The sequence below is a fragment of the Pungitius pungitius genome, chromosome 15 (genome assembly GCF_949316345.1).
Source record: "Pungitius pungitius chromosome 15, fPunPun2.1, whole genome shotgun sequence".
NCBI lineage: Eukaryota > Metazoa > Chordata > Actinopteri > Perciformes > Gasterosteidae > Pungitius > Pungitius pungitius.
In genome coordinates, this window is record NC_084914.1 from 5,063,150 (window position 1) to 5,083,219 (window position 20,070).

Genomic DNA, 20,070 nt, shown 5'->3' on the forward strand with positions numbered 1-20,070 from the left:
GCAGGACGCCCCTTCGTTGTTCTTTCCTCGTGTGTGTGTGTGTGTGTGTGTGTGTGTGTGTGTGTGTGTGTGTGCTCAAAGGCTTTCCATTGGTGGACAGAGGTGACGCTGTCGGCACGCAGAGATGACGGTGTTGGTGCGACGGCCGGCAGGGGTCACTCTCTTGGTTTCGTTTGTGTCGTAAATGTGTTTGTGTTGTGCACACCATGTTTACACTGTAAACAGTCCCGGGTGGGGGTGGGGGTGGGGGGGGGGAGGGTATTGCACAAAAGTAGAATATAGAAGTTCGGGATAAGTGAAAAGGCAGTGCGCAGCATATCAGCAACTGATCACGGAAATATGTGAGGAGGAAGCATTTGCAACGTGCAAAAAGGAATACAGCAGCTGTAATTAAACTGAAAAAAACCTGGCAGACAATCGCGGACTGACTGAATGCGGAAGTGATTAAAAAAAAATATTTACCTTCCAGGAAAGCTGTACACCTTCCAGGACAGCTGTACACCTTCCAGGACAGCTGTACACTTTCCAGGAAAAATAAAATGCAACGGTCAAATATAAAACATTGCATGGTGCAGTGCCAGACAAATGAGCCCTTTTTAACTGCCAAAATCCGTTTAGATAAAATATGCGAGCAGGCATCGGAAGTCATTTCTACACCATTTGTTAAGAGACTTGCAGCCTGCAAAATGGTTTTATATTTTATCTTGACCTGTCGCCGGGATCTTTTTTGTCCAGTCTTGTTTGTTCTGTGCACATTATTTGTAGATTTTTAAACATATTTAGAATTAGACACAGCTTATATATATATATATATATATATATTTGTGCGTATTGTAAACATATTCTTGCATTGTGAATAAGAGTTTGAAATGAGGCCTTGGGGAAATTTCCAGAGGAACATTAATTCCCTCTGTTCACTTTTAAGGCAAAGTATAGGCTTAATAATAATACATTTTATTCATATAGCGCTTTACATGTTAGGCTACTCAAAGACACTTTACAGTAAAACCAGTAGCACATAAACACAGATACATCAATAAAACCAACACAAACAATTAAAGCAGAGTATACAACTTTCCTAGTAAGTAGCCAGGCTTTTTCACTCCGTTTAATTAAGGCTGCAGTATTTCCTTTTTTTTGCATATTGAATATTATACGCTTCACCTCCTCATTTATTTCCACGATCAGTTGCTGCTTGGCGGGTGAGACGCATGCTGCGCGCGGCGTCTTCTCCATTCGTGCAACAGTGAACGTGTGATCGATACCGTGGTCTACTTAAGGAAGCCGTGGACGCGCACTGATCCCAGGTACGTGCACCTGGATCGACTTGGCGCCCCCTTCTCGTCCCGACTGAGCCGCGACGAGCGGGTCCAAGCTGCGCTTTGTCTCTACTTCTGTGCCATGACGGTCCGGGTGAGAAGCGCTTTTTGTTCACCTACTTTTCTCCCGTTTTACGGTTAGGGAGGTAGCTTCTGATTCTTGTACTTTCCTTTTGTTGGGTTAGGTGGGTTCGGTAAGTAAGACTTTGGTTTTGGGCAGCGCTCAACCTGACGCGTATGTGTACCCTCACACAATAAACTAGTGCGCACTATATGGCCGCAGCACTGGGGCTTATTTGGGCGCTTTGGTGGGTATGTGTGTGTGTGATAAAAAAAAAAAACACATTTAATCAGTAGGGAAAAGTACCTTCACCCAAGCCCCCTACCAAAGAATATTTTTGAGAAACGTGTACTTTACTTGAGCATTTACATATTTTGTTTTGTTTAGCAATTTTTTTTTAATGCTAAAAGTTTTGCTACTGGTAGCTGAAAAGTTTATACAAAATATTCTTGAAAAATATGAAACCGAATATGCATTTTATTTTTTATATATATATATATATATATATATATATATATATCACAGTAAAATATAATCGTTGTACTTTTTTTAGTGCGATAATAGACTATGACGTCGATAAACATTTAGTCATGACAATTGTTGAAAGAGAAGGATTAGGCTTTTCAAAAAGATTTGACGTCAGGACTGCATTCTTGACAGGAAAGAACACGTTTACAAAAAACTCCTCCTACCACACCTAGTGTGAACTTTGGACCATGTTACAGTGTACGTCTCAAAGCTTTTGGAGCTGTATGGTTCCTTTGTGTTGTGAAATCTCTTTAGTATACATTTTAGTATTGTTTTTTTTTTCTCACAAAAAACTGCATTTTCTGCATTGATTTGCGTGTTCTCTTTCGTTATAAAACAATGTTGTCAAGATGAGATTGGGAAAGATTTTGGCTTCCTCGTAAGCGCTTATTGGTACGACCCATCTGGCTTCCCTTTCTTTCAACCACACCTTCAACCTTTTTAATAGTTCAGCTGCCGCCAGGCTGGACATTTGACACCGTGCTGAAGGAAACGGAGATGGACAAACAGGGCCGCGTCTAACATCAGAGGACCTCGGTCACACAGGTAATAACATCTAAAGGTAACTGTGTCTTCACACGTGTTTGAGTGTTACAAAAGTCTACTGTCAAAATGAGAAGAAGAAAAATCTGGATTTGATCAATTATAATTTGTTAATATTAATGAGAATGATCTTTAAGTGCAAATAGCGCAAAGTAGATATTTGACATGCGGGTATCTTTTGCTTAATTCACTCTCTGACAATGTTGGTGCCAATACTTTGTTGACTCCAATTCCCTGTTAAACCAGGCGCTGCAGTTCTACCTGATACTGAAAATGCAAAATGCGTAACAAGAGGAAAATGTATGACAATGAAAAGCTCCAGAGCAGCTGTTAAGTAGACGGTGAAAACAGAAAAGGACAAAACATTTTATTTCTTAGTATCTGTTGGCAAGACAATAGTCAAAAATACTCATAAAAACCTAATCCAGTGTTTTTTTATTTCAAAATGCAACAAATAACAGCAATATTCTCACCGACTTACGATATGATCTTTCTGCTTTCACAATGGTATTTTTCCTGTCTGGGTATGTTGTCACTGCAGCTAGATCTCTAAATGGGTCTGAGCTCTGGTTGTGTAGACAAAATGGTTGCGTACTGATTGTTAGACAAAGCCGCAGTGAAAAATTGTTGTGAAAATGTGTGTGTGTGTGTGTGGAGACTCGGACCCGTAAGGTTCCTCTTTCTGTTATTTCAGCTGTCTTTATCTCAAACACTGATGAGGCGCCTCAGGTTTCTGCTGCAAGTGGTAAAAAGGTTCCCATAAACGTTGAAGAGCAGCCTGGGTTTCTGTCTCAATGCACCGGAAAAAGCTTCGGTGAAAGCGGTAAAAAATGATGCGTCTGTGGGGAAGCGAGAGCAGGAATCGACGCACCAAACAAAAGACCACATCCAGTTTTGTGATGATAAAATGCTGTTCAAATGCTTCTCCCTCAACCCCCCCCCCCCCCCCCTCCCCCTGCAGCAGTTTCAGTCCCACGGTCCCTGAAACTCTGGTTGAAAAACCGCGGCGCCATGAACATCTCCATCACCGGCATCCTGCTCGGCCTGGGAGGAAAATGCCTGCTCGACTGGGCTCTGGTGTTCCTCCAGAGGAGCCACATCTGCCGCGGCTTCCTGGGAGTTTTCGCCGTTTCCCTCGCCGCCGCGGACACCGTCCTGGCCCTCTCCGTCGCCGCCGTGCACGCGCAGGCCGGCGGATACATCTCCCTCCCGGGCCTGACTCTGACCAGGTACCACGAGTGCCTGCTGGTCCAAATCTTCGGGCAGCTCTGCAGCGCTCTGCAGTGGCCCGTTGCCCTCGCGGCCGCCCTGGACCACCTCCTCGCGGTCACTCGGTCGCCGCCGCCGCTCGCCGGCGGGGCCAGACCGGCCGCCCGCGTGCTGGTGACCGGCCTGCTGTGGTACCTCGCAGCCGCCCACGTCTTCCTGCTGTCTGACTTCATTCCGGTCATGGAGGATGTGCCTCACAACCAGATAAACCAGTGCTGGGTTTCCCACAGCAGCCCCGTGCTGCAGGTGACCGCGGCGCTTCTCCTGGCGCTGTGCTGCGGAGCGCTGCACGCGGGGCGCGGCGAGCCATTGTCAACCGAGCTTTCTTCGAAGGGCCCGATCGCAGAGGAGAGCAGAGCTCACTCCGGGAGGGACGTCGCGCGCCAAGCCGCGCGTATATTTCTGAGCACGTGGGCCCCGTTCCTGCTGCTGCTGGCCGTGCTGGCGCTGCTCCCCGTGGGGCTGCCCGCGCACCTGGCTCTGAACGCCGGCTGGCTCTGCTTCCTCAACAGCCTTCTGATAGCGGCCATTTTGTGCGCGGTGCGTCCGGCCTCGTGGACAACGCAGGGGCCGGCGGCGGTTCCTCCGGACAGCTTCTCAGAGTGGACATTTCAATTGGTCTCGACTGGCGAGGACCAGACGTGAGCGGCTGCCTGGACCTCATGGAGATTTAAATTAACCAGAGCATTTCTGAAGAATAGTTGGGCAGTTGCTAAGAGGTGTGTGTGTGTGTGTGTGTGTCCGTCTGTTACTGCTTCTCTTTGGCCCACTACTGGATGGATCGCCGTGATTAATATATAATAGTTCATACCATGAATGTGTTTATATTTGAACGGATTAATCGAATCACACTTTCTACGTGTTGACTTTGCAGCCTTGCCATCAAGATACACTTGATTTGAAAATCTAAAAAACATTTACAGGCTTGACAATAAATGGTGGGTTGAATGAAAATGTCTTCTCTACATGTTCACACTAAAACGAGTCATAGGTCACGCGTTGACCGTCCCGAGTGATTAACTGGCTGGTTCTTTACACGCAGTAGTGTTTGAAAAGTCTCTGGAGACGACGCCTTTTTTTGTTGCTAGTGCAGCAATGGCTTGTTTGTTCATTGTGGTCCAGTCTGACCTCAAGCTAACGAGGAAGTGATAAAAAGGCAAAAGACATCGCAGGTTTGACACTACAGAACTTTACTTGAATTTGATCCAAGTTCATTATCTATACAGTGTATATTTACAAGATCTGAAATCAGGGGAAGGGCAAAAACAGAAGAAAAGAAAAACACTAGATACAACTGAGGTATTGGCTAAAAGCATTTACAGGTATGTCATTTACTAGTAAATATCCATGATGATAAACATTTAGAGATGCAGCTTCTTCTGCTTAAAAAACATTTTTATATCACAACATGAGGTAGGAGAACAGTGTCTCGATTCATGCAAGAACAAAAGTCTCATCACACTGTAGTATTGGCAACATAGTATGCAATGGTCAAACACAGACACTGTGTTTCATGTTTCTGAACAGCATCAAGGGGAAAATAGGATATTTTTAGCAAAGCCATGATAGATTTATTTTATTTTCTATAGAAGGAAGTCTATAAATTAAAACATGGCGCACCCATTCTTAGTAACCAGTTATCTGTGTGCTCAATCACCAATGCAGTCACACCGGGTTTCTCCCATAGAATAATCATTGGCCAAAATGACTACGCAAACTAGAAAAAGCTCTTGCGACAGGTCAAAGGTTTCCGTGGATTTGTTCACTAGTTTGCTCCACGTAGCCAATAGGCAAATAGTACGTAAATCCTGTATTCAAATGTGTCCATGTGGTGGTGGTTCACCTTGTTTTTCTGGTCTGTTGGGCAAACGTCAAACCTGTAAAACTTCTGTACAAAGCATACCCAAGTTCTCATAACACTGCAAAATGCAAAAAAAGGCCCAGCAGACAGTGATCAATGGGATCCTTCTCCACTTTCATTTAGCCCTTCTATTAAATGGACTGTCATTAAAGAGGCTGAACATCGCCCCCTTGTGTATAAAATGCAAATTACAAAGTCAATTCGGAGCAAACATTAGTCGTCAGCTCATCTGATGGATTTAAAGAATTTTTAGATGCCTCTGAAGTCCGTAAATCTAATACTGATGATCTGTTAAGTGATGTTCACACAGCAGGACAGGAATAAATGATCAGATTCAGAAAACACTTTTAGTCCAAAGCTACATGAGCAAATTATTTTCTTTCCCTTTACAAAGCTGCTGTGTGTCAGTGGGAGGCCAACACACACACACACACACACACCGTCTCTCGCTCTCATACGCACACCTCATTTTCAAATCAAATTAGGCTACATTTTACGTTTATTATCATCTAAATTAATATCTTGTCAACCTGTAAACCAATGATGACATGTTCGATGTTCATGCATAAGAGCAGTCTTATCTGTGTGTTACGTGAGGGGAAACATCATCTTTTTTTACAATAAAAAAAATTGATAAATTAGCCCGTTGACACAAAACCTAAGGGGCAGCAAAACATGCATAAAAAAACATCTTTGTTTAGTTTTTTTTCTTCCAAAAATGCATTTTCTTAAACAAATGTTTCATTTTCAATTTATCTCAGAGGGTGAAGGGGTTTAATAAAGAAGAAAAGCTCATTACATTACACGTTCAACAGTCTGTCAAGATGAAATCCACAAAAGTATAATTTCAAAAAAGGGCGCAAAGTGTGTAACAAAGTATTATATTCCTATCTTGCCTTTGTCTTGTATCATGTCTCAGTAAACCATGCATTTCACTCCCTTCACACCTACTCGACAAGTCAAGTCGAGTTCTGATAACTTTTTAAAAAAAGAAAGCAAAAACATCTGGAGCCTTAGTTCAGGTCCAATTTCTATAACCTTTTAAAGATTTTTCATAGAAGAACAGTTAATATATTAATGACTAATGTATTTACAAAGTGAATATAAATCTTTAGTTAATACGTTAAATATTTTCTTTCATAATTTCATTAAAGGTTTAAATGGAACAGTAGAGTGTACATTTGCAGCGTGGGTTTGATTTTGCAGGCTTGCACCTGCTTTTATGACAATCAACAAACCAAAACTGTACTCTGCCCGGTCTGTTATTGTTGAGGGAAGCTGTGTAAGAAAATCTGCATTGAACAGGATGGAGCACAGTGGAATGTCTATTGATTTGCATTCATAGCAGATGCATAAAAAAAAAGAAAGCTCAGAGTCTGTCTGAGGCCGATCCCGTTCTCTTTTTAAACAATTATTCACACACACACACACACACACACACACACACACACACACACACACACACACACACACACACACACACACACACACACACACACACACACACACACACACACACACACACACACACACACACACACACACAGGGATCTCCTTAGTGGCAATGCAAAGTACTTTTGCCTGGCAACTGACAATAGAAGTCTTCTCTTCCTCTGACTGGACGTCTGCTCGCTCTCCTGGGCATCTACAAAACACCACCCGCCCCCAGATGATCTGGGGATGGATGGCCGGGTATGTGTGTGACGGTTGTTTTATGGGAGGGGCCGAGGGAGGGTATTGAGAGATTTTGGGTGGAGGGGGTGCTGTACAGTCTCACCCGACGGCGGGCGGGGGCCCACCGACTACAACAGCTGCCCTCATTCTGACGGCACCAAACAAAAAACAAAAAAAGGTTCCCCCTGTACTCGTGGCGTCGGGGCCACCCAGCCTGCCGCAGGGTGAGGGGGGCAGAGGGGGCGCCTCACCTCCCAGCTCTTCCAGCCCAATGCCGTTTGTTCAGCCAGGCGGAATAACGTGAAGCAGGGGCCGGACCTGAACCGCCCTTCACCTGCCGCCCACATTCTCAGACGCCGCTCTGAAAAACCGTCCGCTGGCAGTGAAGTCAAATGAAACAAAACAATGAGAAGCCCAGAAAGCAAAAGAGGGAGCGCCTGGCGCTTTGATCGTGTGCTGGGAGCGCGGGGGCCATCGTTCGGCCTGGCTGCACCGCACTGACACACTCGGTGTGTGCGGGCACGTGAGGGTGTCACATGTATTATGGTGACACAGTCCAGCCACCACACATGCGAGACTCTGCCTTTCCTAGAAAAGATGAACCGGTTCCAACAGCTCCCGGGTCTACGCGTATTCCTTCCCCAGGGGAGTGTGGGGTGGAGGAGAGCAGATTAAGTGCATAACACTGCTTGTGAGCTTCTTCATGCCAGGCCTGAAAGGAGCACAGTGTTTTCTTATCTAGCCTCAAGTGTTATGGAGTTTGGGGGAGGAGGGAGGGGGGGGGGAGGGGGTCTTAGACTGTTTGGTCTACGACAGGAGAGTCCAGAGGGAAACTAGACTGTGTGAGGAGCAGCTGGGGTTTAGGCCAGACGAGTCACTACTTAGCTACCTGGTGTGTGTGTGTGTGTGTGTGTGTCTTTGGGGGGAGGGGGGGGTCACACTGAAACACTGATTCCAGCGTCACTATTGGCATATTTTCAGGTTATACGACATTCGCAAACATGTTTTTTTTGTACAGTTAAGGTCTTTCTCCGGAGTTGATGTCCTTTGACGTGTTTCTTTGCGCCTTTCTCTCTGTGTTTTAGAAGGAAAAGCTGTGGTGAAATGCCCGTGCGGTTTCCTGCAGTCGCTGGTACTCGGGTGTCCGGGCTGCAAGTACAGTGACAGCAAGTACACCGGCGGCACGAAGGGAGGTCCGAGACGAGTCTGTGTCCACACTCCAGGCTCCGAAATCTTAAAAGTCTTAAGCTCCAGAATAGAGATTGAGCACGAAGGGATGGGAGAGGCGGGCGACTATCGTGGGAGGTGGGGGTCGGAAAGGCAAACAGAGATGGGTTGAGTTAGTCTCTTCTGGACTAAAGCAGCGGTTTGTTTGGTAAAAACTATAAATTATATCAAACGTACGTGCCCAAAAACAAAAACAGAAAACTCAAAATACGGTTCAAAGAGAAGCAAGAAAAATAAAAGGATAATAAACCCAACCCAACATAAAACTTTTGTTTAACTGATGTTAAATTACAAAATCAAAAGTCAGTCCTACGCTGAAATACAAGAGTGAAATGCACGACCTTAAAAAGCAGCCTGAGGAGATGCAAAGCTCCTTTCTGCTTTAGGCAGATTTGTTTGTGTCTGTAGAGTTGGCGGGTGAGCGGGAGAGGAATGAGGCAGGGGCCTGAGTGTGTGGGGGGGGGGCCTGGCAGTTACTTTTGGCCAGCCGCTGGGGCCTCCGAGAAGGAGGAGGGCTGGCAGTGGGCGTTAGGGGGTCCGGTTGAAGGGGTGAGAGGAGGAGAGGGGCTGCCTCCCGCTATGGCAGAATGGACCATCTGCTGCTTGAGCTGAGTGATTGTGTGCTCCAGCTTTTCCCGCGCCTCACGCTCCCGTCGCAGCTCCTCCTGCAGCTCCCGCCGGTCCGTCTCCGCCCGCTCCAGCCTCTGACGCAGCTCCGACAACTGGGAGGAGAGAGGCAGACACGAGGTCAACCAACGCCTGAAGCACATTTAGTCTCTCGCGCACGTTCAACGGTAATCTGTCATTAAGTCATGCCAGACGTGTTATTGAATGACGAGGTTTAGCAGGAATCATGGAGATTAAGAGTGAGGGATTTTAGTTAATCTCCTCCTATCAGAAAGAGAGAAATACAGTAGGACACAAAACAGACACAACGTTTAGATAGCAGCTGAACTGTTAGCTAGTGGGCTGTCATAACAAAGTATCACTGGTTATCTTGTGACAGACACATTCCCACAGGAGAGACTCTATCCCTCTTTGTTACTCATCCAGCCATCAGGTTCTTCACCTTGTTTACTACAGCCTACTGTCACGACCACCGTGTTGCCGTAGTAACAAGAAAAGATTTAGAAAACATGTTGGATTCTGACTTTTCAAGATAAATGGGGTTTAGTTTCAGGCCAATATTAATCTCATAACCACACTAACACACACACTTTCCTAACTGGCAGACATCCTGTTTTTAATGCAAAGGGAGGCCGGGCAACTTCAAGGATAGACAAGTGGGGGATGCTGCAGACCAGAGCTCAGGCCAACATAACAGAATCTCAAGATTAGTCTTGTGGAATCCCAAACAAAGGCTCTCGCTGTGTGTATGTGTGCATTTTCTCCCCACTCTTCAAAAGCATAGTGACATAGTACAGGGAAGGTATAGTTGAAAAAGGAAAAATGATTTTTTTATAATCTCAAAATTCTCATATTCTTATCTGACGGTCAGTTTTGAGGGAGATCTCAATACAGGTTTACATTTAATAGACATATACTGCTCATCTTTACGAGTGCTGATAAGGAACTGAGGATAAACGTCCTTCTAAAATGATGTCATTTTAGAAGGACGTTTGTGAACGTGCATGCAAGTTCATTCCACAGCCTCAAGAAGGGGAATTTTTTAAATGATGTGAATTAATAAATGTTGAAACGCACTGTTTACTTATCTGAGAAAAGTACTGGCCTCCAGCCCGACGCGTCTATGTGATTCACTCAGTGTTTCTAATGCCAGAATTGGTGGCGAGCATGCATGTGCACCTGTGCGCCCCCCCCCCCCCGCTAAGTCCATACCTGTGCGGCGTAGTGGGCCTCTTGCTGCCGTTGTGTCCCCGGCTCGCAGGCGCATGCCTGCTGTCGGAGCTGCTCCAGACGGGTCTCCAGCTCCAGTTGTTCCAGGCGGGCCTGGCTGAGCTGCCGCGCCTGTTCGCTGTGCACAGCCTCCAGCTCGCTGCGCAGCTCCCGCTGCTCGGCGCTCAGCTCCCGTAGCCTCGCCACCTCGCCGCCGCGCACCGCCTCCATCTCCTGAAGACACAGCGGAAATAACAATGATAATGTGATATTGCGTGACCCCGGTAGAGGGTTCTCTCTCTGTTCCTTCCCACGCAGAGGTCAAATGCTTAATACCACAATGCCAGTAAAGGGCAGGCTTCTGCTTAAATAGAGATGCTGATAAAATATTAAAAAACAGACTTAAATTAATTCAGTGGGATGACTTGTGTTGAGTGGAGGAAGAGGACAGATATAGTGAAGTTATATGTACATAAAATATAACTAAATATAACTAAATAGTTTTTTAGAAAAATATGCAACATCTTTATTGTGTAAACAATATTTTCTTGATGAATTTAACAATACAAATGCCATTGGTGTGATTAAATGCATAGACATGAGACGGCTGTAGACGTTTAGATGTGAGCATCACATGTCGAGGACCCTTTTAATAGGCCAGGACAGTTGTGGTCTTGGTCCGGGGCTCATTTATCTTGGCTTTTGTTCTTTTTCCAACTGCCAACTCACCATTTCCAGCTGCAGCTGCTTGTGCAGGGTGGAGTTGAGCTTCTCCTGCTGCCTGCTGTACATCTGCATGATCTCCACAACTATTTTGTCCTTGTCGTCCTCCAGCCCCCCGACAGCAGCGATGCTCAGGGCAGACCCCTTCTCCTTAGCCGCTACTTCCGCTACCGACGACATAGGAACATGAGGCGGAGGAGGGGTGTGAGCGGGGGTGTGGGTGGCTTTCTTGCAGCTCTGGCTGCTTGTCTCCATGGAAACTGCCTGGGTTTGGCATTCCCGCTCACTGGCCGAGGCAGCAGCGGCACGTTGGGATTTGGCCTCCTCGGCGCCAGCATCAACGTGAGGCGACGCATGTAGATCTGTGAAGGGAGGATGTATGGAAAGGAGTTAACAAAAAAAGCACGCAGTCGGGAAGTGCAAGCCGGACTCGTGCACTCTCCTGCCCACACTAAGGTAACACCCTTGCACAAACTCATAAAAGCTCAAACCACTTTCTCAGCGTGAGTGAAAGCACAGCAGCAGCAGTCAACCGTCACCCATACATTCTGTGTGTGTGTGTCTGTGTGTGTGTATTCTCAGAGAAGGAGGAGAGAACTCAAAGGGCCTTGTGTGGGAGCTACGCCACTCTGCGTGGGCTCCTCTGGCTCGTTCGCTCACTGAGGCCTTTAAAGAAAGGTGTGCATCACGGGAAAAAGATCAAACAGGCGGTGTCACACTCTCACACACCAAGACAGATGTGTGCAGAGGCTGCTGTGGGGCATGTGTGGGCTACTAATGACTGTGTGAGAGAATGTAACTGCTCAAACAGAATAAGAAATAGTGAAAGAGGGCATGAGAAACAGAAACCCAGGTTGGTTGTTTGACAGAATAATCTATTCATAGAATATGCACGTGACCGGGAAATATGCTCTGAACACAGCACGTCCGGCACTGGAGAGCACACTTGTATTACCGCAGACTTCCACATACACACTCTGCACAACACACGGCAGTCGAAACACACACATAACAGGAGTGGGTCATTTGGACGTGAATCAAAAGGAAATGGCATGGGAGGAGGGGAGGGAGACAAACTGAGGGAGAAAACCATTCATAAGATAAAGATGAGGATGAATTGAAATGAGGATGTGTGGTGAAGGGGGAGATGAAGTAGGAGAGAGAAAAAACAAGACACGGATGGATGGATGGGAGACAGAGCGCAGGAGCAGACGGAACACAGACTCAGAGAGGATGTGGAACAGGAAGCCAAGAAAAAGAGAGGATCAGAGGATGGAGGGAAGATGGAGGCAGAAACGCCCGAGAGATATGAGAGACACAGCCTGGCCGTCAGACGTGGCAGTGATGGTAGACGGAAGTCATTCTCATGATTCACCCTCTCTCTCTCGCTCTCTCTCTCTCCATAAATATACACACAATGCAGCAGCAATAAAGACACTTTGACATGCAATTAAAAACAGACGCAGGGTAGGGAAGAGGTCATTGCCACCACTCCTTTTCATCAATACCAAGGTCAACGCGTGATTATGTCAATCGCTGCAGTGTGTGTGTGTGTGGGATGGTAGTTGACTGCACTGCACTGTCATGGGTGTATGTTTACAGTAAGAGCATGTGTCAGCTCTGCATGTCTCATATGCTTATGCGTTTAAATCACGTGGATGTGTACCATGTATTTATAGTCTGCATGTGTCTGTCGCGTTTATGTGTCTAGTGTACATACAGTGTACACATGGGTATGTTTATGCGTAAACATAGATGGCCAATAAGGCTCATTCTCTCTGTACTGCTTATCAAATACTTGACCTCTTAGGTTATCCACCTCAGTCCTTGTGGTTGTTCAAAGGTTAAATATAAAGTTAGTGAGGCAGCTTTGAGTTTTCATGGTCGTAGTTCTGGGTGTACTTGAGGCCAAATTGCATTGAACATTGAAACTGGTCAAACGCCGGCAGAAAACATTGTGTAATGGAGAATCAGAATTCGGTATCACTACAGCATGTCTGCCGATGCGAGTCGACACTGTGTGCCTTCATGTGTGCCTCATTACTGACCCATGGGTGGCTCGTCGTGGCCCAGCGCTCTGCGGCTGTAGTGGTGTTTGAGCAGCGCGCCGAACATCTCGGGGCTCATCTCCGCCTCCCTTTGCAGAGACACGTTGGGAGCCACCATCTTATCGTATGTGTACAGGTAGTAACTGGTAGAGATAGACACAAAAAAAGACAAAAAAGACATTTCAACAACTGAACTGATCCCACGTTTACATAAACATTTTTAAATATACTGATAAAAAAGGTGAACATACAACAGGATTGAAATGTCAATGAAAATTTCCTTCTAACTGTTTTTTAATGACATAAAGGTGCGAGTGCTTCCGAATATATACATATTGACTCAAGCATCTGTTTTATATTTGGCCTTTATTATTCTGTTTTTGATAGTAGCGGCGTTACCTTTCACATACTTCCGTCTTTGCAGTGAACATCTTAACATGTTACGAGTTGTGGACTTTGCATTGCTCATACACATAAAGCTACACACGCCTGCAATAACTCATGTGGCCCTTTCAGCTGTCCAGCAATAAAACTGTGGAATTAGACTAGCAGAACCAAACTTATTCAGAAGCGGTTCAGCCTCCAGTAACTGCACCACCAAAAAAGCTTAAAACACAGTGTGGAATATGAATACTTCTTATCGTGTGTTAACAGGATCTCCGCCTAAACAGACCTTTGGGCTTATCACAGATGTCCAGGTAGTGGGTACAACTGAGAGAGAGATAGTGCCTGGAGAAGCACTGAAGCCACTGAGCCAACACTATCTGTCTATTCCTGGCTGCATGGTGGGAAGGGAGGGAGGGAGCAGAGAGAAGAAGAGAAAGAGACAGAGTGACAGAGAAGCAGATGGAGGAGAGAAGAGAAGCTCTAAAAAAACCCTCCCCCACCACCAGTCCCCTCCAGACAGAGCTGAAGCTGTGAACTGGGTTAAGCATGACAGCTCAGTGGGGCTCTGCCTGGATGAAAACTACAGCACTACCAACCAGGCCTCGCCTCCCTTCCACTGGATGGAGACCGCTTGCCTCAACACGAATCTGTAACGCCTTCACATGAAAGATTCAATTGAATAATGTACGCCGGGTCTTGTGTTTCACAAGCGCACCACTAATGGATGCGAGTCGAACCCAAATGCGACATTAGGTTCTGGGGATGTCGAGCACGACGCTCGGCTGAGGCGTGCAAACTGTTCAGCGCAACTCCCGGCTGGTTTGAGAGTGTAGTGGTCATGTGACTAGAACTCTAATCCTGCCAATTCGTCTGGCGTGTGAGCCTCCACAAAGTCGAGGCGGTCACATGCAGTGACGGCGCCGTGCGCCATCTAATTCATTTAAAAAAAAATCTGGGTCAGATTACTGCGTGAGGCTTCAGAGCCGTATCCAGCTGGTGTGATCGGTGGAGGAATGGAGGGAGAAACAGAACAAGAGGAGAGGAAACAAGGGCTCTGGAAAGGGAGGGAGAGGAGTAGCACATGTAATGAGGAGAGAGGACGAAGAGGGGCCAGAGCAGAAGAGGGAGTGCGGCGCCAATTAGTAAAATTAGGGATGGGAGTATTTAATTTACTGGGAATGAAACTGAAGTTGAACCAAAACGTTACTTGCTAATTATTTCACAAAAAATGAGCAAAAAAGGTAGCAGACTAACAACTTAAGTACGCACTAAAATAACGCTTTAAAGTTCTTATTTTATATCTTTATAAACTCAAAGTCAAGAAGGTGTAGTACCTGGGATGGACCAGGGTGGGGTGTCCTGGCTCCTCTTTGACGTCTGAGAAAAGGCGATTGAACACCAGAGTTGGTGGCGATGTTTTATCCTGAGAATAAAAAATAAAAAAACACCAGATGAATATCACAAAACACAGCGCACACTATTTTAGCCCATTGTCTCATGGCAATAAAAAGGCATCTTCCGTCAACATTCATTGATCATTGCGCAACGTTCAGCTGAGCAGCTTGAATGCCCAAACGCACACACATGCGTACACACTCATGCCTACACGGGAATACATGGAGAGAAGCGGCAGGAGGTGAAGGCATCGTGCATAACTGTGCTATTGGAGCTAAATCCTAATAAAGCTAATATATGCATGCATATGTGGGGAAGAGGGATCATCCATCAGCTGGGAGAAATGTGTGAGAGCGGATGTTGGAGCAAAGAGATAATCATGATGAACGGCTTCTTGTGTGTGCCTGTAAAGTTGGTGTTGCTCTGATAGCAGGGGAAGGGAAGGGGGTAGGGAGGGGAGGGGAGTGGAGGGGGGGGGGGGGGGGAGGGGGGCGAGAGCCTTTCAGCTGCTGTATGAGTGTATTTCCTGACAGGTCAGAGAGGAGAAGCGTGCAGCTATGAATGGGTGAGCAGGGGGTGTGTCTGGCAGTCAGGGTGGGGGATGGTGACCCTGACAGCCGACCTGTGTGTAGAGGAGGAGGTGGGCGGAGAGGGGAGGGGACGTTGCAGCGGTAGGAGGGGATGGAGGGAGTGTTGGAAAGGAAGGGAGTAGACGACTGACCTTTCTTGCGGGGTCGGCATCAGTCAACTTGCTGCTGGGGGAGCAGAGATCAGCCGAGGGTTTCCTCACCTGGCCCTCTTCCTCCTCTTCCTCCTCCTCCACTGCCTTCTGTAACACAGGGAGAAAGAGACAACGGTTAAAACAAACAGCCACACCAAGATTAAACACAATACAGAGAGTACAACATTAGTTATCTTATAGATGATGAGAAACTAAAATCATGCACAGAAACTTTAAGGGAGGTAATATGAAATACAACCCCGGTAAAAAAGGGGAAGGGTGGACAAGCAACATCCAAAACATAAAAAATGGATACAAAAGACATTGAAAAGGGAACAGCTCCTGTGATCTACAGCCCGAGATGGTCGGTGAAAACAAAAGCAGCAGGAAGAGTAAAGGCCAAATGAGCCCCCCGAGGAAGGCCTATGAATAAAACAAGTTGATAGTCAACATGGCTACAACATGGCCTGTCCTTCTGTGCCTCTGCGTGTGTGATTCATCAGTATACACGCAACGCGGCAGGAGTCAGCCTCTCTCTCTCCCTCTCTCCCTCAATGTGAAGACATATTTGTGCGTTCAATGTGTATGATTCATTGTGCGCCCTGAGCCATGTGGGTTTACTAAATACTGCTGGCAGTCCCCCCAGTTATATTTATGTGTGTGCGTTGAGCAAATCCAGGACGCGCTCAGTGAGAGGCCGCATGCTGATGGAGTCGATGCTTATCAGGGGCAGACGGGCCGGACACTAAACACAGAAGCGGCCTGATGGTCACACACTTTCTACCAAACTGGGAGCACCCGCGCAAGACGAACCGCACTTTCATCGAAATCGTGGGATATGCGCTAAACCGATATCCCACGGCAACAGAAAGCGAGGTGCAGAAACTGGACAGAGAGACTTCAACAGGGAGGGGGGAAAAAGCAAAGTGAAGAAGGGTGGTATAGGTTTTCGAAAGCATCAATAATTGACTAACTAACCTCTTAGAGGCCTCTCTGAATGTTTAACCACAGAATACCTATACACTCACCCCAAAAACACAACTTTCGGCAGTGCCTTTAACATTACACAGATCAAAACGTCTGAATCGCAGTGAGGGACAAGAACTAGCCACCTGCCGTTCAGAGCAGCTAGCGCTCTGGCAGCAGGTTAAGCGCTATGTTACAAACGTTAGAAGAAAAAATAACTATTGAATTATTTGTATGTGTCATAATAATTGTGCTATCTGCCTCTACATCTCAATAAGTAAGCCTTTCTGTTAAAGAAACCAACAAATACAAATATGCCTTATTTGTGTGTGAATTTGTTTATAATGTATGCAAGGGATAGTCCCATTTTCAGTTTAATAGACTGGTGCATATGTATAGCCAGGTGTGCCTGTGTGTTTATACATAAATCTAGAGGGGGGGCTCATCCGCTTATGGTTGGTGTTTTTTCTTTTTTTTTTCTACAGAAGGCAGCACCGAAGAGGAGGGAGAGTGTAAATGTGAGGCAGAGAGATGATGGGACATAAAGGGGAGGCAAAGGGAGAGTGGGATGAGATGGGGGCACAGGGCAGATATAGAGGAAGAAGGGGAAAGCAGGAGGAGAGCTGGGTCATTGCAGGCTTGATTCCCTTCCAAAAGCAAGGTCTGAATGTCTGTGTTAATGGCACTCACTGGTACATTCCTCTAATCTGAACCCCCACCCGCCTCCCCCCTCCCCGCGTCCTTGCGTACGTGTAGAGGAGAGGAGTAAGCGTGTGGCCAAACTGCCATTAACACCAGGTCATCCAGGGATCTTTCATCCCCTCGACCCCGACTGACTGACAGCTCATTAAAAGGTAGACCTCAGTTAATGAGTGTGTGTGTGTGCAACTAACAACAAAAGATTGAAGTGCATGTGTCTCCACATAAGGAACATACATACATGTATGAGCTTGTGTGTTCTGCTAATGGTTGCCCATCTCTCCCTGTATTTTCTGCTCACCTGACAGTAGACAGCTTTACGCCTCCACACAAACACACTCATTATCCCTACTGCTCCATTCCTTAGTAATAATAATGATAATGCATTGTAATTGTAATGCGCTTTTCATTCAAAAGAATCTCACACAGTGCCACAGAGCCAGTACACAAAGATAAAAAAAACATAGTTAAAAGATACAATGTGACAGTGATTTAACACAAAGTATAAAACGCCTTCCTAATTGAAATGGTTTTAGGCCACTCTTATAAATGATTATGTGTGCGGGTCAAAATTCTGCACAATTCAACACAGATGGTTTTCTGCCCCTTCGCCCCGAACCCCTGTTCCCCGTCGCTCTTCCACTTTCCCACCCACTAGCCCAGTTTTGTTAACACACACACACAAAAACAACTACTCCCCAATTTGGAATAATGAAAGCTCGCCTTATGACAATGTGGATTAGCATTCCACACACTCGCTCAGCTGAACTCTGCCCCGTCGTTCCTAATGACCAGCAGTCTGACTGTCGCCACACACACACACACACACACACATTCCGCCACTGTACAAAAAGAATGAAAAGATGAAGCATACTGCTCTCGACACACGGCCATGTGAACTTTTACCGTGACCCATTTCCTGAGCCCCAGTTTTAGACCCGAACCATTAACACATGTGACGTCTCTGCTGTGGACGCATTAATGGAGCGGAGAATGTCTTTTTTGTGTGCAGCCTGAGTGCCGTTAAATCCAACAATAACAAGCACCACTCTACTCCACAGACAGCCATGACGGTACATTACCATACGCAGTCTGCGGTACGCCGGCGTAGAGTAAATGCACTTCAGTGTTTCTGGCACAGACTCCTTCATTTGAATCAGGAGGACCTGTAAACCGCTTCCCTTTTCAACGTGCTTTTTAAAAAAAGCTTTAAATGAAGCATTTGAAATAGAAGTTCAGTGTAATTTGTTCAGAGCGTTAGATTTTATCATTGGCTGTGCTGGTGAAAGCACCACCATACACTGTAACAAATTACTGTAAAATTCAGAGGAATTCTCAACAGTAATATACTGCTATTTGTCAATACAGTTGAATACTGTAAAATATCGCAACGGTTGACGTCTTGGAAGAAAATATTTTTTTACAGCACGCTACCGTGTAAGTTGCGGTATACTACTGTATTTATTCCTTTTTCGGTTGACTCATATAATCACATATTTAGCATATTCAATTTTTCTTAGAATTGCACCAATTCACCAAGTCAAATTCCTCTGTGATGCAATAAATGGCTTCGGATTCTGATTAGCCAATTTAAGCTTAAATTAATCTCTGGAGTGACAACTTTAATACATGTAACATAATCATTCTGTTGAATCGCGTTACCAGCGAGTTATTTCATTGTCATTGACACACAATTTTATTTTATTTGAACCGAATCTGAACCAAGAAGAAGGACAAAGTATAACCAGGGGGTGGTGTCTACAAGGACAGAGAAGTTGGTCCAGAAGAAGGCAGCAACCATCAATCCCCATGTGGCCCCGCTGATAAAAAACCTCTTGGACTTTGAGTGGGACTTTATGTGGCCGTCTGCATATTTCCACACAGGACATTGGGAAAAGGAACACCAGGATTCAGTGTGCTACCTCTCCTTCCTCCCTAGGTAACACTTAAAAAAATTGTGTTCAGTTCAGTTCAATGATGTTATAATTGTGTCACTTTTCAGGCACAAATGCTGAATACTTGCTTCTTACATTCCAGTTTTCAACTGGATCCTTGTAGACTGAATATTTTGAGCTTTGGACAAACCAAATATTTAATTAAGTTATCTCAGGCTATGAAAAAATGGATTATTATTATATGCTATACATATATACAATCTGGAGATTAACCAATTATACAATCTCCATGATCAGGGTGTGACTTGTGGTAACATAGTAAAAGAAAAGAAATCACAGGATATGACACGCATACAACCACTCTCAACAAGCCTAATGGCGAATCTTATCTGGGGCAGCATAAAAAAGTGTGCACGCCACGGTCCGACCTTTCATCTCACAGTGGCAGGCCGGTCTTTCAATCCCTTTTGGTGCCTTAAAACACAAACACTGCTCGGCCCAACCGCCTGCACATCTGTTGAAACGCCGGCATTATCGTGTATAAAGACTGAAACAAACCCCAGGCGAGCGCCGCGATCCTGCTCACGGGACAGAAACAGAGGGGGGGGGGTTCACAAAAAAAGAAAAAGAAAAAACTGTGCCACCCATCCTCCTCGCTCCGAGCCATTCATGCGCCTGGCATTCAGAAGAAGAGGGTTGGGGGGGCGGAGGGGGAGTGGTAGGCGATAGAGGAGGACAGAGAGTAAGGCAGCTTATTCTTTTTTTTCCTCTCTCATGAGGAAGTAAACTGCCTTTATTTGGGAGCCTTTTCATTCGCCCTCAGACAGTGAGCGAGAAAAGGAGGAACACACACAGACGCTCGCACAAGGAAGCGCGCGCACACACACACACACACACACACACACACACACACACACA

At 45.9% G+C, this 20,070-nt stretch overlaps 2 protein-coding genes across 6 annotated transcripts in view; one reads left to right on the forward strand and one right to left on the reverse strand.

Moving 5' to 3' along the window:
* The first annotated feature begins 1,018 nt into the window (after positions 1–1,018).
* Positions 1,019–6,420, forward strand: gpr160 (G protein-coupled receptor 160). Of its 5 annotated transcripts, XM_037457297.2 has the most exons (4): positions 1,019–1,413; positions 2,357–2,454; positions 3,146–3,274; positions 3,413–6,420. In XM_037457297.2, exon 4 carries the CDS (start codon positions 3,463–3,465, stop codon positions 4,363–4,365), a length of 903 nt encoding a protein of 300 aa, XP_037313194.2. In that variant the 5' UTR covers positions 1,019–1,413; positions 2,357–2,454; positions 3,146–3,274; positions 3,413–3,462; the 3' UTR covers positions 4,366–6,420. The 5 variants fall into 5 exon arrangements, with proteins under 5 accessions (XP_037313194.2, XP_037313173.2, XP_037313195.2 ...); XM_037457276.2 differs by lacking the exon at positions 3,146–3,274; XM_037457298.2 differs by lacking the exon at positions 3,146–3,274 and having other exon boundaries at positions 3,416–6,420.
* The window catches only part of skila (SKI-like proto-oncogene a), a 29,189-nt gene continuing 14,008 nt past the window's right edge, over positions 4,890–20,070 (reverse strand). Inside the window, exons 3-8 of the mRNA XM_037458599.2 lie at positions 15,593–15,700; positions 14,811–14,899; positions 13,090–13,232; positions 11,048–11,403; positions 10,322–10,552; positions 4,890–9,204 (exon numbers count right to left, since the gene is read on the reverse strand). Of these exons, the coding sequence (XP_037314496.2) occupies positions 8,956–9,204; positions 10,322–10,552; positions 11,048–11,403; positions 13,090–13,232; positions 14,811–14,899; positions 15,593–15,700 (1,176 nt within the window). The 3' untranslated portion in view covers positions 4,890–8,955. The remainder of the gene's footprint in view (positions 9,205–10,321; positions 10,553–11,047; positions 11,404–13,089; positions 13,233–14,810; positions 14,900–15,592; positions 15,701–20,070) is intronic.

What these genes read in the sequence shown, in the direction of transcription:
- gpr160 (XM_037457297.2), top strand. Translation starts at nt 3,463, where the DNA reads ATGAACATCTCCATCACCGGCATCCTGCTCGGCCTGGGAGGAAAATGC.